Source organism: Leptidea sinapis, chromosome 2 (genome assembly GCF_905404315.1).
Source record: "Leptidea sinapis chromosome 2, ilLepSina1.1, whole genome shotgun sequence".
Lineage (NCBI taxonomy): Eukaryota > Metazoa > Arthropoda > Insecta > Lepidoptera > Pieridae > Leptidea > Leptidea sinapis.
In genome coordinates this window covers 367138-383414 of record NC_066266.1, presented here as the reverse complement: position 1 = coordinate 383414, position 16277 = coordinate 367138, and the positions used below count along the sequence as shown (strand labels likewise).

The 16277-nt window shown below is 37.0% G+C and overlaps 1 protein-coding gene across 1 annotated transcript in view; it reads right to left on the bottom strand.

Annotated features, from left to right (window-relative positions):
• Positions 1 to 16277, bottom strand: part of LOC126974657 (protein stum) — a 94560-nt gene that overhangs the window by 20600 nt on the left and 57683 nt on the right. Inside the window, exon 7 of the mRNA XM_050822201.1 lies at positions 3580 to 3706. Within this exon, the coding sequence (XP_050678158.1) occupies positions 3580 to 3706 (127 nt within the window). The remainder of the gene's footprint in view (positions 1 to 3579; positions 3707 to 16277) is intronic.

Sequence of the window (16277 nt, the reverse complement as noted above, 5' to 3'; positions counted from 1 at the left end):
GTGTCCCCAGCAGGCTCACCGACTCACCGAGTACATTCTCGTACGGCGTCAACTTCACGCTACCACGGCAGCCGTGTTTTTCGATGTCGCGAAGGCATTCGACAAGGTATGGCACAACGGCTTAGTATTCAAGCTGTATCAACTGGGACAGATGACAACCAGACAGGCTCGTGCGCATCATACGAGCCTACCTTATTGATCGCTCCTTCCGATATCGAGTAGAGGGCACCCTATCCTCACCCAGACCCATCAGGTCTGGCGTGCCACAGGGTTCAGTCCTCTCTCCCACTCTTTTCTCGCTCTTCACGAGCGACATTCCCAAGTTTCCGAGTGTCCAGCTTGCTCAGTACGCTGACGATACGGCACTCTACTTTGGCTCCGCTCTATTGAACCGCTCAACCTTGAGCAGGAACATTAAAGTGCTTCAAGCCGCCGTCGATGAACTAGGCAACTGGTTCAGAAAATGGCGGATTGAAGTGAACCCCACCAAGAGTGCAGCGGTACTCTTCGGTAACGCGAATAGCATCCGCGCTAAAAAACGACCGACCGACGTCATTAAATTGTATGAAACACCCATACCGTGGGTGAAGGATTACAAATACTTAGGAGTCACGTTCAACAGCAATATGAACTTCAAGAAACATATTGATACGGTATGCAATAGAGCCCGATGTGTCCTCAGTCGCCTTTATCCACTTGTGTGTGGGCGAAGCAAACTTCCGCTCAAACACAAAGTGACGCTGTACAAAACCATCGTACGGCCCATACTGTCATACGCAAGCGTCGTTTTCGCGCACACCCGACCGAGCTACTTACGTCGTTTGCAAGTAGTTCAAAATAAATTCACGCGCATGGCAACCGGAGCCCCGTGGTTCATCCGAAACGTTGACCTTCACCGCGACCTAGAGCTTCCGACGATAGCTCAACACTTTAAAGAGATTTCGCGACGCTTCTTTGACAAGGCGCCTAACCATCCCAACATCTTGGTTAGGAAGGCATGCGGGTACACCCCCCTTCACCATAGTCTCAACCCAATAAGACGTCCCAGACACGTAACGGTAGACCCGGATGACGACATCACCATCGCGAACGCGACACCCACACAAACACCGACACAGACATGCACACACCGCCTTCGCAGGCGTAGGCGCGGTCAACCACCGCAAACCACTGGCACTCGTCACTCTGACGATGGCCAGCGGCCCGCACCCTAGATACACCACACATTGTTTTGATACCCGACGAGACGTTAGTCCTCGTCCTGTAATCGCTTCACTATACTCGCTCACACACGGACTGACTGACGGACTGACATACACCACTTACACAATCACAAACACACTCCACAAACAGACATGCACACAAACATTTACACTACGTACATACATACAAACACACATACATACAATCATAAACACATACATACACACTTACATACATTACACAAAACATCACCACACTCGCCGGCGAGTGTGTTCTTATCACCTTTTCATCTTTCATCTTCATTTTCATTCTCTCTCCTTCCCACAAGCACACAGCCGGTCTGAGTTTCGAGTCTCCTTAGGAGACGCCCCGCGACTGTTGTTGCGTAGTCTTTGCGGCCTCCACGGCCCACGTCCTACTTCGCTGTGAAAGCCAGGGCTGCTAACAGCACAGAGGAGGTTTTAGTCGGTATGGGGTGTCCGCTTACGCGGACACTCGAGTCCGACATATTATTTCCTCCTCTCAAAAAAAAAAAAAAGCCGGGCGAAACTTGTGTCTTCTATCGAGCCCTCTCTTGAGAAGGTCGCGGAATGGGGAAAAATGAACCTTGTACAATTTAACCCCCAGAAGACTCAAGTTTGCGCGTTTACCACTAAAAAAACCCCATTTGTCGTATCACCGCTCTTCGACAACACTTCCCTCAAAGCCTCGCCTAGTATCGGAATACTGGGTCTCGAAATCTCGAGCGATTGCCAATTTCGTGGTCATCTGGAAGGCAAAGCCAAATTGGCTTCAAAGAAACTGGGCGTCATTAATAGAGCACGGCAATACTTCAAGCCGGGCCACATACTAGCGCTCTACAAAGCGCAGGTCTGGCCACACATGGAGTATTGCTGTCATCTCTGGTCTGGCGCACCCCAGTATCAGCTCGATCCATTTGACCGCGTGCAACGCAGAGCAGCTCGAATTGTCGGGGACCCAGTTCTCTGTGAACGGCTGGATCGCTTGGCGTTGCGTAGAGACGTCGCTTCAATGTGTGTCTTCTACCGCATTTATCACGGGGAGTGTTCCGAAGAGCTGTTTAACCTGATTCCTGCCGCCGAATTCCACCTTCGCACGACACGCCACAAGTTAGGATATCATCCTCACCATTGTGGCGGTCCTCCCCAGTGCGGTTTTCAAGGAGCTTTCTTCCACGTACTACAAAGCTGTGGAATGAGTTTCCTTGTGCGGTGTTTCCGGGCCGATACGACATGGGTACCTTCAAAAAAAGCGCGTAAACCTTCCTTAAAGGCCGGCAACGCTCCTGTGATTCCTCTGGTGTTGCGAGAGATTGTGGCGGCGGTGATCACTTAACAACGCGGGTCACCTACCCGTACGCTCGTTTGTCCTCCTATTCCATAAAAAAAAGTCTACACATTAACGTAAAAAGTGGGGCGCAAGTCACTTTGTTCAATTATACGGTTGGGAAAATTGTAAGGAATTTCATTACTAACATGTTACAGCGGCCGGCCTTAAAACATTTTTTTGTTTTTTTTTTTTTTTTAATTAAATTTATTTTTGTTTATTAATTTAAAATACTAATGAATTTTAACCTCATTGTATAGTTTAATGAGGTTTGTACACACCCATTACACATTAAGTATTAACTTTACCACAACTAGTAACTTTAATAAAACCGGTCACGCATTCATAGGGAAAGGGAAATACATCATATAACTGAACTTCCGTTATATAAATTTTATAAAGCTTCATATTAGGGAAATTTTAATGAAGGACGTATTATAAAGTTCAGGAATATATAAACGATTAAAATGTTTGGAGATCGTGAAAACTGTAAAGGAAGGATAGAACGTACTGAATTTGTTGGCGGCTCTTCTCAGAACAAGTTTCTGGTACTATCTTGAACTGATGGCCAACTTGAATTTTATAAGTGTACAAATTATTGTTCCTCAATGAATAAAGAAATTGTATTTCATTTCAGATTGCAAGTTTATTTAGGAAACAAAGACAACATTCGACTTCTACTCTTACTACACCACGCTGTCTAGGGCATGGATCTTTTTTTTCTTTTTTATTATGACAATAAAGGACGAGACTAATAGAATTTTCAGCTAATGGTAATTGATACGCCCTACCCATCATAATGCTCAGAAAGGATGCTAACAGATATGCTTCGCGGTAAAAGACGTAAAGTTGTGATTATTACCAATAATCTAGCCAGCATCGGTGCAAAGAGGCCTCCCATTGGTAAATGCCGTATGTAGTCTCTTACGACACGTACTTGGGCCTGGGACTATTCTATTATTTTTTATGCCCCGGGGAAGCACATCTGAGAATAACGTGAAGTGGTTACAATTAAATATTATCTCTTACCTAATCCAGGCACCAAAACGTTGCACACGAGACAAAAGTACGCCAAAAGTGAAGGTAGCACCGGTATAGCGCCCCGCATGACGCTCGTGTGTTCCACCAGCGAAGCATCGAGCTTAGTGCGGGTATCCTGAAATAATAATAATTAAAGCTTTTATTAGGAACAACCAGCACATGTAATTGATATTATTCACTTAATTAACCGACTTCAAAAAAGGAGGAGGTTCTCAATTCGTCGGTATGTTTTATTTTTTTAATTTTTGTTACCTCAGAACTTTCGACTCTGTGAACTGATTTTGATATGTTTTTTATTGTAAGCTGGTGCTTCCCGTTTGGTACCATTGCGATTTAGTCCAGATCTGGTAATGGCATCCATGAGACAACCATAAAAATCTTAAATTTGCTATAAGTATGTGCGCGACAAATTTATGAATAACTAACTATCGCACAAACCGATTTCGATGATTCTTGTTTTGTTTGGTTAGTTTCTGATAATGGAATCCATAACAAAGTAACGGAACTCTTCAATTCTTAGGTGCATATTAACGATACTCGGCCGAATCTTTTTTATTGTGAATCACATACCGTAACGTCGGTATGGTCAAGTAATTGTCGTAGTCAAATATGATTATCAATGGAACTTGACTCTTAACGACTTACAGTAACAGCGCGATGTAGGGCAGATTTTCTGTCTGTAATCAAATTGCAATGCACTTACGTTCATTGCTGCATTGCAAAACTTTCTAGTTCTACACTTGTTTAGACTAATTTTTAGTTAGTGTACATCAGATTAACTTAAAATCTATAAATTAACAAAAAAAAAAACCTACTTCAAAAACACTATTTCAAAATAATAGATATAATATGCACTAAAAAGTATAAAAATAATTGCGTATTTTTATACAATCTAATTAATTAAACTTATTCTAGTTACGATTATTGTAAGTAAGTAACGAGTCATTAAGTAAGTCTAAGTACATAGCTGTGTTTAGTAAATACCTCATCATCTTCATAAAGATTAGTGTTTCTTCTTCTGACATCTGTTAAAACGATCCTAGGAGTGAGTCTTGAAGACTGTAGAGATATTCCATCATCTATTATAGAACCGAATGACATTGTTTATTAACCTCCTTTTCTACCTACTTCATAATTATTTTCGTTGTACTATCACTATAAATACGTTTAATAATTGTTTTTTAAAGATATCCTCATATATATATATATATATTATATGATATATAACATTATAGTGCTTTCTTATTATTTAAATAATCTTAAAATGGACATGGTTATTAATAACCATGACAGACATATATTTAACCATAAATGAATGATTCAATAGCAAAATCTTAAATTTTATGAGGTTCAAAGACCTTAAACTACTATATACTTCTTAATCGTGATTACCTATTTAAAAATCATTAATAACTCCATTCATATTTATGAAATCATATACTTAGAAATAAGAGTGGTTTATAATCACAGTGCTTACAGAGAAACTAACAAAACACCAAAAAAAAAACTAAAACGTTATTGCTTATTTAATTCACTACAATTACATATTGGATTTAAAAATATAAATTTATTATTTTATGTTCTTTTTACACATTTTTACACAAATTATCTTGCCCCAACTAGGCATGGTCCACCACCTATGCTATGCAAGACAACGTTTTATTTAATACATTAAATAATATTTAATACGTTTTAACTCAGCCACGTTTGTCACCGTATCGACTTAATAAATATTTGTCTAATGAGTATCATTTCAATAGATCATTCTCATTTCACTATTTTCAAATATGTTTCAATATTCAGTCTCGAATCCGTGTTTTCCTCGAAAAGTGACGACGTCGCACTGCCGTATAATGTCATAAGTAATTAACTTTTAGCGAAACGATGATACGAGGAAATTAACTGACCCCGTTTAACTTGAAACATGTTTTTGGGGTAGTGAAAATCACCGCTTTAAAGAAGTTACGAGGCTTTGTCATTCTTAATACAATTCAACACAATATAGTCCCTGCAAATTAATAGGGGGATAGGCGGCAACCTTAGTGGCGTCAGGCATATAGTTGGTACCGTTTGCAAATTAAATTATAAAACTTTTGATCGAATAGGTACATATATTTTTGTTATCGTTGTATTTTTATTGATTTTTGTCTTTAAGTTGTTGAACGCAGATACTCTGGCCCATACGGCAAACAAAAAGCCGATCTCATGTGCGCAATTTTTGCCTCCAACTCGACTGTTGACGACAACAGAAATACACCACCGACCAGTGCTGGGAGAAACTTGTGTCTTCTATCGAGTCCTCTCTTGAGAAGGTCGCGGAATGGGGTAAATTAAACCTTGTCCAATTTAAACCCCAGAAGACTGAAGTTTGCGCGTTTACCACAAAAAAACCCCATTAGTCGTATCACCGCTCTTCGGCAACACTTCCCTTCGACTTCGAAGAAGCCGGGTGTCATAAATCAAATCAAATCAAAATCACTTTATTCATGTAGGTCACGGAAATGACACTTATGAATGACAAAAAAATATTTTTCTTTATGAATCTACCGCTACTTCGTAAAGGGTTGAGCAAATAAGAAGAAGTAGCGAGAAACTCATTGCCACTATTTAAATCAAGATTTGATATATCATAGATGCTGTCGTAAAATGGTCGCATGACAATGGTATTGTACTTAACTCGGCAAAAACTAAGTATATCCCAATTCATTCTAACCATCTAACTGACAATCCCCGTCAATGTCTCACTCATAGTTACTCATGCTTCCATAACAACCAACTACATTGCCATTGCTCACCTATTGAGAAAGTAGATTGTGTAAGATACCTCGGTGTAAAAGTAGATGCTAACTTTTCCTGGTCCCAACATATTAATTATATTTGTAACAAACTTAGAATATTACTTGGTAATTTTTATCATTTAAAATTATAGTTCCTATAGGCACTCTTAAATGTTTATACTTCTCCTCAGTAGACTCGATTCTGAGTTATGCTCTTGATTGTTACCGCCTCACATTCAAAACATTGACAAACTTGAGTCACTGCAAACGAGATTTTTGAAAATGCTTGTTACTCGTAATAACAAAACTAAAAATAGCTGTAAAGGAGATTATCGCAAACTTTTCAAAATATGCAAAATTTTACCAGTCAGTCTTAAACACACTCCTTTTGGCAGTTAATAACCATGACAATCAGGAACATAATCAATTGCAGTCTAGTCATAGCTACAGCATGAGGTCGGTGTCATCTGGTAAACTAGAAGTACCCAGAGTTGCAAATTATTATGGCGATAGAACTTTAAAAAAACGCTTACCATACTATCTCAATAGTTTGCCTATGGACATCCGCCTCGAGCCAAATAAATCTAGGTTTAAAACTAAGTAAAAAAAATACTTCTTAAGCACGCTTCCATAACCATTGTAAATATTATTATTCTAGTATTTAAAGTATTAAGTATTATTAATTAAGTTAAGTACATAGAAAAATGTTATTATCTATATTTAAAATTCTAGTTTTTAAACTATTAAGTTAAGTAAATAGAAATATGTAAATATCTATATTTAAAATTCTAGTTTTTAAAGTATTAAAGGCATAAAAGCCATTTATTTTCTCAAAATTGATTCCTTTTGAATTCTTTTTGATGTAATTTCTTATACTACTAGATACTACTACCGCTTCGGAAACAAATGGCGCTCTGAGAGAGAAGAAGCGGCGCAAGAAGCTCTCCCAGCATTTTTTTTTGCGCTCTTTTCAATAAAAATATACAATATTGTACAGTCATTTCTATCGCTATAAAATAATCACAATCTAGTCCCAGGTTGTCCGATCATTTAGGTATTCAGCAGTTGAGTAATAGGATTTACGACAGAGATTTACATTTTTTTTTATAAAACATTTAAATTTATTTATAGATAGTGCCTGAGCAGTGGCTGGGACTTTATTGTAGAAGTGTATACATTTACCCTTAAAGCTATTATGTATCTTATGAAGCCTACTAGAATTAGTTACAAGCAATCCCTTATTTCTAGTGTTATAATAATGAAAATCACTATTAAGAGCAAAAAGGTGACGATTTTTGTGAACATATATTAAATTTTCATAAATGTACTGACAATGAACAGTCATAATATTTATTTCTTTAAATTGTTCTTTGAGAGACTGTCTATAACCAAGCTGATATATAGCACGAACAGCATCTCTTTTGCAGTGCAAACACTATATCAATGTCAGCAGCATGACCCCATAGTAAAATACCGTACGTCATGATGCTGTGAAAATAATTAAAGTACACTAATCTAGCGGTCGCAACATTAGTGTACTCTCTAATCTTTCTAACTGCATATGCCGCAGAGCTAAGTCTATCTGCTAGATGGGCAATATGTGGACCCCACTGAAGCTTTTTATCTAACGTGATACCCAAGAAGACCGTAGTGTCCACAAGTTCCAATCTCTGGTCATTTATAAGTACGTTGGTTTGTACCTCCGCTGTGTTTTGTGTAATGAACCGTAAACACTTTGTTTTTTTACTGTTTAAGTGCAGATTATTCGTCTCAAACCAACGCACTATCTTTGAGAGTGCGTTGTTTTGAGACATCATCAATATCCGCACGTCGCTTCACTTTAAAAATAAGTGAAGTATCAGCAAACAATACAATCTCATGGCTATCATCTACCACAAACGGTAGATCGTTAATATATATAAGAAACAAGAAAGGACCGAGAATAGAACCCTGTGGAACACCTATTCCCACAGGTTTACCCGAAGACCGTTTCCCATTGACATCGACTATCTGAACTCTTTCGCTTAAATATGATTTAAATAGATTAAGGGCTATATTTTTCACTCCATAATGTTTTAGTTTTAGGAGTAAAGTTTAATGGTGGACGCAGTCAAATGCTTTGGACAAATCACAAAAATGCCCAATGCATCCTGTGACTCTTCCCAGGCGTCAAAGATGTGCTCAATGAGCCTAGTACCCGCATTAATTGTTGATAAGCCCCTAGTGAAACCAAACTGATGTTTGTTCATTAATTTACAAAAATGCATTTGTAGCTGTTGAAGCAAAAGTTTTTCAAAAATTTTACTAAAAACAGGCAGCACTGAAACAGGTCTGAAACTAGCAGGGTCAAAAGAACTGCCCGATTTAAACAAAGGTATAACTTTGCTGTATTTCATGAGGTCAGGGAACACACCCTCATCTATGCATTCATTAAATATTATTGCTAATTCAGGTAGTATAATGTCAAGAATGTATTTACAATATTAGTCGAATGGCCCCATAGGTCTTTTGTATTTTTTAGGTTAATTAATTTGAATATTTTTATTATATCGCTACCTGTAACATACTTAAACTTCAAATCAGTGGAAGATACTGGTACGTGTAATTTAAGCATATCATATGCTGCTTTTGACGAAGAGTTAAGGTCTTTGGTCGTGACAATCGGGATTTCGGAGAAGTATTTATCAAATTCATTTGCAATTTCTATTTCCGAATTTATAACGCGATTATTAATATTTAAACAGATAGAGGTGTTACGGCAATTCGATCTACCAGTTTCATTGTTAATTACACTCCAAGTCGCTTTTACTTTATTATTACTGTTTTTAATTTTATCTGCAATGAAACGCGTTTTCGCTTCATGACAAACTACTTTAAAGAGCTTGGAGTATTTTTTTACATATATTTTAAATTCTTCACTATTATTGTAATGTTTCTCATAATAAAGGTCATATAAGCGTTTACGACTTTTGTGGATACCCATTGTTGTCCAATCATTAAAACAATGTTTGTTGTTTACTGTCACCGTTACTGGAGTAAAAATCCTGTCAAATTCCTCACAGAAGGAATTGAAGACTAAGTTATAGTGAAAATTAGCAGTTTCACCACAATGTAAAAATGGTATCGTATTTACCAAATTATTTCTAAATCTCTGGTATAATCGTCACCTTTTTTGGTCTGACATTGTCCAATCTTGTATTTACTTTTATAAGTTGCCCACTATGGTCGGACTGAAGATTATTAATTATGAGTTTACTAGTAATAGTAACATCTCTAAAAATATTATCTAAACAGGTTGCTGTTGTAGAAGTGATTCTAGTAGGTTCCCAAAATACATTGAACAAATTAAAACTTTGAAATAAATTTTTAAGGTTAGTACAATTGGCCGAAGGTTCAAGCAAGTTTATATTAAAATCTCCACACACTATAATTGACTTGCTGGTTTTGCTAAATTTTGATAGTACCTCCTCCATTCTATGTTGGAATTTTTCATATGATGCAGTGGGGGGGCATATACGTATACACTTACAATAATAAATTGCTCTAGTTCTATAGAAGCTATCTCAATTAGTTGAGATAGTATATAGAGAGATTAACAATATCTCTTCTATTTTTACATTTAAATCTATTATTAATAATAATTAGGGATCCTCCATGTATTGCCCTACTTCTACAAAACGAAGTGACTACTTTATGTTCTCTAAAACTAAACTGGAGCTGATGACTCTTACGCCAATGTTCTGTAATACATAATATATCTAAATAACAGCAGCTCAAAAACAGTTCAATTTCTAATTCCTTACTTGAGATACGTTGTATATTCTGGTGAAAAATATTTATGAGCTTTATATTATGATTATCCCTAGAAGTAACATTTATATTTGGTGAATGTTGCCTATTTTGTATGATATATATTAAGTTAATAGTCGTTCCTGCATTCAAACTGTCAGAACAGTTTTGCAAGGCTTTGTTAACATTTGAATGTTATGATTTAATAAATAAATAATAAAGATAAATAGAGCACGGCAATACTTCAAGCCGGGCCACATTCTAGCGCTCTACAAAGCGCAGATCCGGCCACACATGGAGTATTGCTGTCATCTCTGATCAGGTGCACCCCCGTATCAGCTCGATCTATTTGACCGCGTGCAACGGAGAGCAGCTCGAATTGTCAGGGACCCAGTGCTCTGTGAACGGCTGGATTACTTGGCGTTGCGTAGAAACGTCGCTTCATTGTGTGTCTTCTAACACATTTATCACGTGAAGTGTTACGAAGAGCTGCTATACCTGATTCCTGCCGCCGAATTCTACCTTCGCATAGACGCCACAAATTAGGATATCATTCCCACCATCTGGATGTGTGGCGGTCCTCCACAGTGCCGTGTTCAAGGAGCTTTCCTCCACGTACTACAAAACTGTGGAATGAGCTTCCTTGTGCGGTGTTTCCGGGACGACACGATAGGGATACCTTCAAAAAAAGCACGTACACCTCTCTTAAAGGCCGGCAACGCTCCTGTGATTCCTCTGGTATTGCAAGAGAATGTGGGCGGCGGTGATCACTTAACACCAGAAGACCCGTACGCTCGTTTGTCCTCCTTTTCCAATAAAAAAAATCTATAAGGCTTAAACTAAACGTTTTATAACGGCCATAAAAAATATGGATCGTCACTACAAATATTTATTTTAAATGACTGAACCTACCATATGTTCAGAAAAGTAGAGCTCGTGAGAAGAACATGCAAGAAACTCAACGGCTACTCTTTTTAAACAATAGAATATTTTACAAGGACTGTAAATAACAAATTAGTTTGTAAGGTGCTCCATCAAATATATGAATCGTGTTTAAATAATATCAAGAATAAATCATTAATTGATTTAATAATAAATCAAATTTCCAGAATAATATAATTTCGGAGCAACCTGTAAAAAATCTAGTAGCCGCGCGCTACCGTAGTTACTGACACACACTTCGTGCCGTCTTATGTGGCCACGTAGGGTGATTAAAATTTTGTTTTCTTAATATATAATTTGTTATTTATTATGTCTCACGAGAGTTTTAATAATTTAATGTATCTTATTTATTTTAAAATTTCAATTACTTAATTTAAATTTTAGAACTATTTATTTAAGATGAAGGTTCGATACCTCTACCCGTTTACCCGCCATATAACGCTACGCTGTATATTTCATTATATTTAATTACTATTTTATTTCAAACAATCACGAGGAAAGCTATACGAGGGCGACACTGAAAATTTCGGGAATCAAGGAAGTGACACAATATTACTATTTAACAATGTATTTATTGCTTTTCGAAGTATTCTGCGCGAAATTTGACACATTTTTCCATACGATGGATTCAATCATTGAAGCAACCATTCCATTCGGAAGTTGGGGTCTCCAAAATTGCTGTTTTGTAGGCGTCCACAGCTTCTTCAGGTGATGAAAATCTCTGACTACGCAATTTATTCTTTATTTTAGGGAAAGTATAGAAATCATTAGGGCTTAGGTCGGGGCTGTACGGCGGATGGTCTAATAATTCTATGTTTTCTTGCTCTAAAAACTCTTTTGTTCTGTGCGCGGTGTGAGAACTCGCATTGTCGTGATGGAGGATGATGCGGCGATTGCAGTTCTCTTTACGGAGTTCAGAAACGACCTGTGGCAAACAAATGCTTCTTACCATTCTGCATTAACCGTTCTTTGTCCCTCAAGAGGAATATTCGCAACATGGCCGCTTTTGGAGACAAACGTGGCCACCATTTTTTTTGCAACACTCCGTGAACGAACAATTTTTATAGGCTTTAACTCATTTTCCAACACCCAAACTCGTGACTGGTTTTTTGTTTCGGGTTCGTACCCGTATATCCAGGATTCGTCACCTGATACGATGTTGTATAAAGCATTTGAGGATCCTGCGTGGAATCTTTCGAGAGTGCTGACGCACCAAGTAATGCGAGCCGCTTTTTGCTCTTCACAGAGCAAATGCGGTATCCATCGGGAAACCAACTTTTTTACACCTAATTGTTCATGCAAGATTATTTGTATTTGACTCATGCCAATGTCTAAAGTTGCCTAAATTTCGCGGTATGTCACATGTCGATCTTCCTCAATCAGCTTACGCACAGCATCAACATTTTCTTTGGTGACTGCAGTTTTTGGACGACCTTGACGGGGATCATCACTGAGCCTGACACGTCCACGTTGAAATTCAGCAAACCAGCGATAAATTGTGGTTTTGGATGGGGCTTCATCACCAAATGCAGAAGTCATCCGGTCAACACTCTGTTTTTGTGTAATCACTTCGAAAGTCATAATAAATCGTCACTCTAGAATTTCCTCGAGTCAATTCCATTTTCTCAACGACTAAACAAGTTTGAAAAGACGTTGTGACAAGACCGAGAATCTTTTTTTAAATAAATAAATGGTATTCGATTTTTAAAACCAAGGAGTTTTCAATTAAAAAGATTTTAACATGACAGGAACAGTGGAAATATTCCATTCCCGATACTTTTAGTGCAGCCCTCGTATGAAGTCAAAGAAATGACTCATCATAATTCGGTGATCTTACCCAATTTCACCTTTGGGAGCCTTTATGTTACATAATCAAACAAATATGGTTTCGCACGAAAGAAAATCAAACCTGTAATTTTATAATTCAGAAATTCACAACGTCTTGTTAGTAAGGTTAGTGTTGTATTACAGGAAGAGATATTGAAGCGAATTTTTTAATTATTTAAATTTTGGATTGAAGGAAATTAGGATTATTAATCATAACGTCTAATAGCTTAAAAGTTAAAGTCTAAAAAATTTTATTGACATAAAATCAAAAGATTGCTCGTCAACGTGAATCACTAAAAATACGATTCAGATACATATTAATTACACAAAAGTTTAAACATATACATATTTTTAAAATAATCCAATCCAGTAAAACAGTATACAAGGCTGAACCATGAAATCCATAAAACAACAACTATAATACTAATCAATTCCATATTGTAATATCGTTTACGTAGTCTTCAATACTCTTATAAGCCTTCGACATAAGTCTGCGTTAAAAAAATATTTGAACTTATTTATTGATAGTTCAGATACACTTTTTGGTAATTTATTGTAACATTTAATACCATTGCATGTAAAAGAATTGTTTATTTTACAGAGCCTAGTAGGGGGCACTATAAGCTTGTAGTTATTTCTAGTGTTTAAATTATGTTTTTCGCTTATTTTACTGTATAAGTTATAATGTTTTAGTACGTGCAGGTGATTGCTATAAATATATTGGCCATTGGTACATGGTCATAATATGAATTTTTTTGAATTTTTCCCTTAGAGATTTTCGTGGGCTCATTTGGTATATGGCACGTAAAGCTCTTTTTTGAAGTATGAAGATATTTTATACTTCCGCTGCATATCCCCATAGTATAATGCCATACGACATAACGCTATGAAAAAAACTAAAATAGACAATTCTTGCTATATTTATGTCAGGAGGTTCTCGTATCCTTTTACGAAGGTGGAATTTGGCGGCAGGAATCAGGTTTAACAGCTCTTCCGAACACTCCCCGTGATAAATGCGGTAGAAGACATACAATGAAAAGACGTCTCTACGCAACGCCTAGCGATCCAGCCGTTCACAAAGCCAGCTTCTTCAAAGCCAATTTGGCTTTGCCCTCCAGATGGCCACGGAATTGGCAATCGCTCGTGATTTCGAGACCCAGTATTCCGATACTAGGCGAGGCTTTAATAGAAGTGTTGTCGAAGAGCAGTGATGCGACAAATAGGGTTTTTTTAGTGGTAAACGTGCAAAATTGAGTCTTCTGGGGGTTAAATTGGATGAGGTTCAATTTACCCCATTCCGCGACCTTCTCGAGAGAGGACTTGATAGAAGACACAAGTTTCTCCCTGCACTGGTCGACGATTTCTTAAGAGAGACCTGCATGGCCCGTGTATACGGCATCACCAGTGCTGTCGTCTACATAGCAATGTATGTTGGAGGTGTCCAACATATCATTGATATGCAGAAGAAACAGCGTGGGAGATAGCACACAGCCTACGTCTAACAAAGCGTTATTTATTTCATCACACTGATCTTGCTGACGTTTGATTCTAAATAACAAAGAAGTATCATCGGCAAACAAGACTTTATGATAGTTGTTATTTATAAAAAATGGCAGATCGTTAATATACACCAGAAACAGGAAAGGTCCCAGTATTGAGCCTTGAGGTACGCCCATTGAGACCAAAGAACCAGAGGATTGCTTTCCATTTACTTTAATGAATTGGATTCTTCCTTATAAATATGATTCTTATAGATTCAGCGAGACTCCTCGTACACCGTCATGATATAATTTAGTAATAAGAGTACCATGGTGAACACAATCAAACGCTTTTGTCAAGTCTCAAAAAACCCAAAGCAACAAAAATATTATTTATTAATTCGACACCAGCATCAGTTGTTGATGAACCACGAGTAAAACCAAATTGATTTCGATGCATTGTGTTGTTGTTCGACCATCGAACATCGCCTTCGCATTCGCCCGATCAGCAATCTTAACCGCGTAAGGCGGCCGCTGCGCCGGCCGCCCCTCGGCCAGCAGTTCACTCATAGCAGCGACCGAGTGCTCTTATTCATTTTATTCATTATTGTAGACTTAATTTAGCAGTAATTTAATAAAGTAATAGTTAAAATTGGCACAGTTATTCTCTATCTAGTAGCGACCTAATACACTCCATTAAATAATACGTAAACCGTACAGTTGTTTACATAAAAATGTTTCGTGAACTGCAGTAAAATATTTTTTTCAAAAATGTTGCTAATAATAGGTAAGACTGATATTGGTCTAAAATTATTAGGATCACTAACACACACTGTCAGATTTAAAAAGTGGACTACTTTTGCTATATTTAAGTAAATCAAGAAAGTTACCCTCATCAATACAGACAGCTGTTATAAATAAGGCCAAGTTAGGAGCAATAATATCAATTAATAATTTAACAATATGAACTGAGACACACCATAAGTCACTGGGTCTTTTGGCTTTGAGTAAGTTAAATACTTTAATAATACACCTAATAGGGAGCTATATGATAAAAAATAAAATTAATTTTACATTCTGGTACACTATTCTTCATTATGGCAACAGCCGAATTCAGTTCCTTTATTGTGGAGCCTGGAATATCGGTAAAAAATAATTCAAAAGCATTGTCTACTTCAGTGTCTTCATTTAAAAGTTTTCCTTTTATTTGTAATTTGTGCCTATTATTTTCTCAACTTCACCGTTCTGTTTCATTATTAATAAGTTCCTATACTGTTTATATTCTATTTGTGCTATTTTGGATTTTCGAACTTAGAAATTTGGATTTAGCTAATAGACAGTCGGTTCTAAATTGCTTTGAGTACTGTTTAACATATTTTATTATAATCTTTAATCATAAACCTGAAGGATTTTTTTACAATATTATTACTCACATCTATTAGAAATAAATATATCAATATATGTAATTTATGACTAAAATTTACTTGAACAAAGTTATTATACGTCCATGTTGAAAGTGAAAATTTCGGATCCCTTAAATCTCCTAAGATTATAGCGCGCACGAAGTGGTGATGGGTTTGGTAAATTGACATTGGTAAAATTTATTTTATGTAGGATAAATACAGAAATATTGAGGGACCTCTAATAGAAGTAAGGTCCTCTTACCTATAGGATAACTTGTCACATTGTCAGTCTGTCAAGTGTAGAGTCGAAGTTAAGGTTAAATATTGCATGTAGTTCCAATATAAGCCAATGAAAAGCTGTGACCATTCAAAGCCAAGTTACTATTCCTAGACGAGTTACTAGGTTTCACAACTCAAGTAATTGCTCTTCTTTGCTAATTGCAATATTATGAAAAATATTGGGGGGTTGA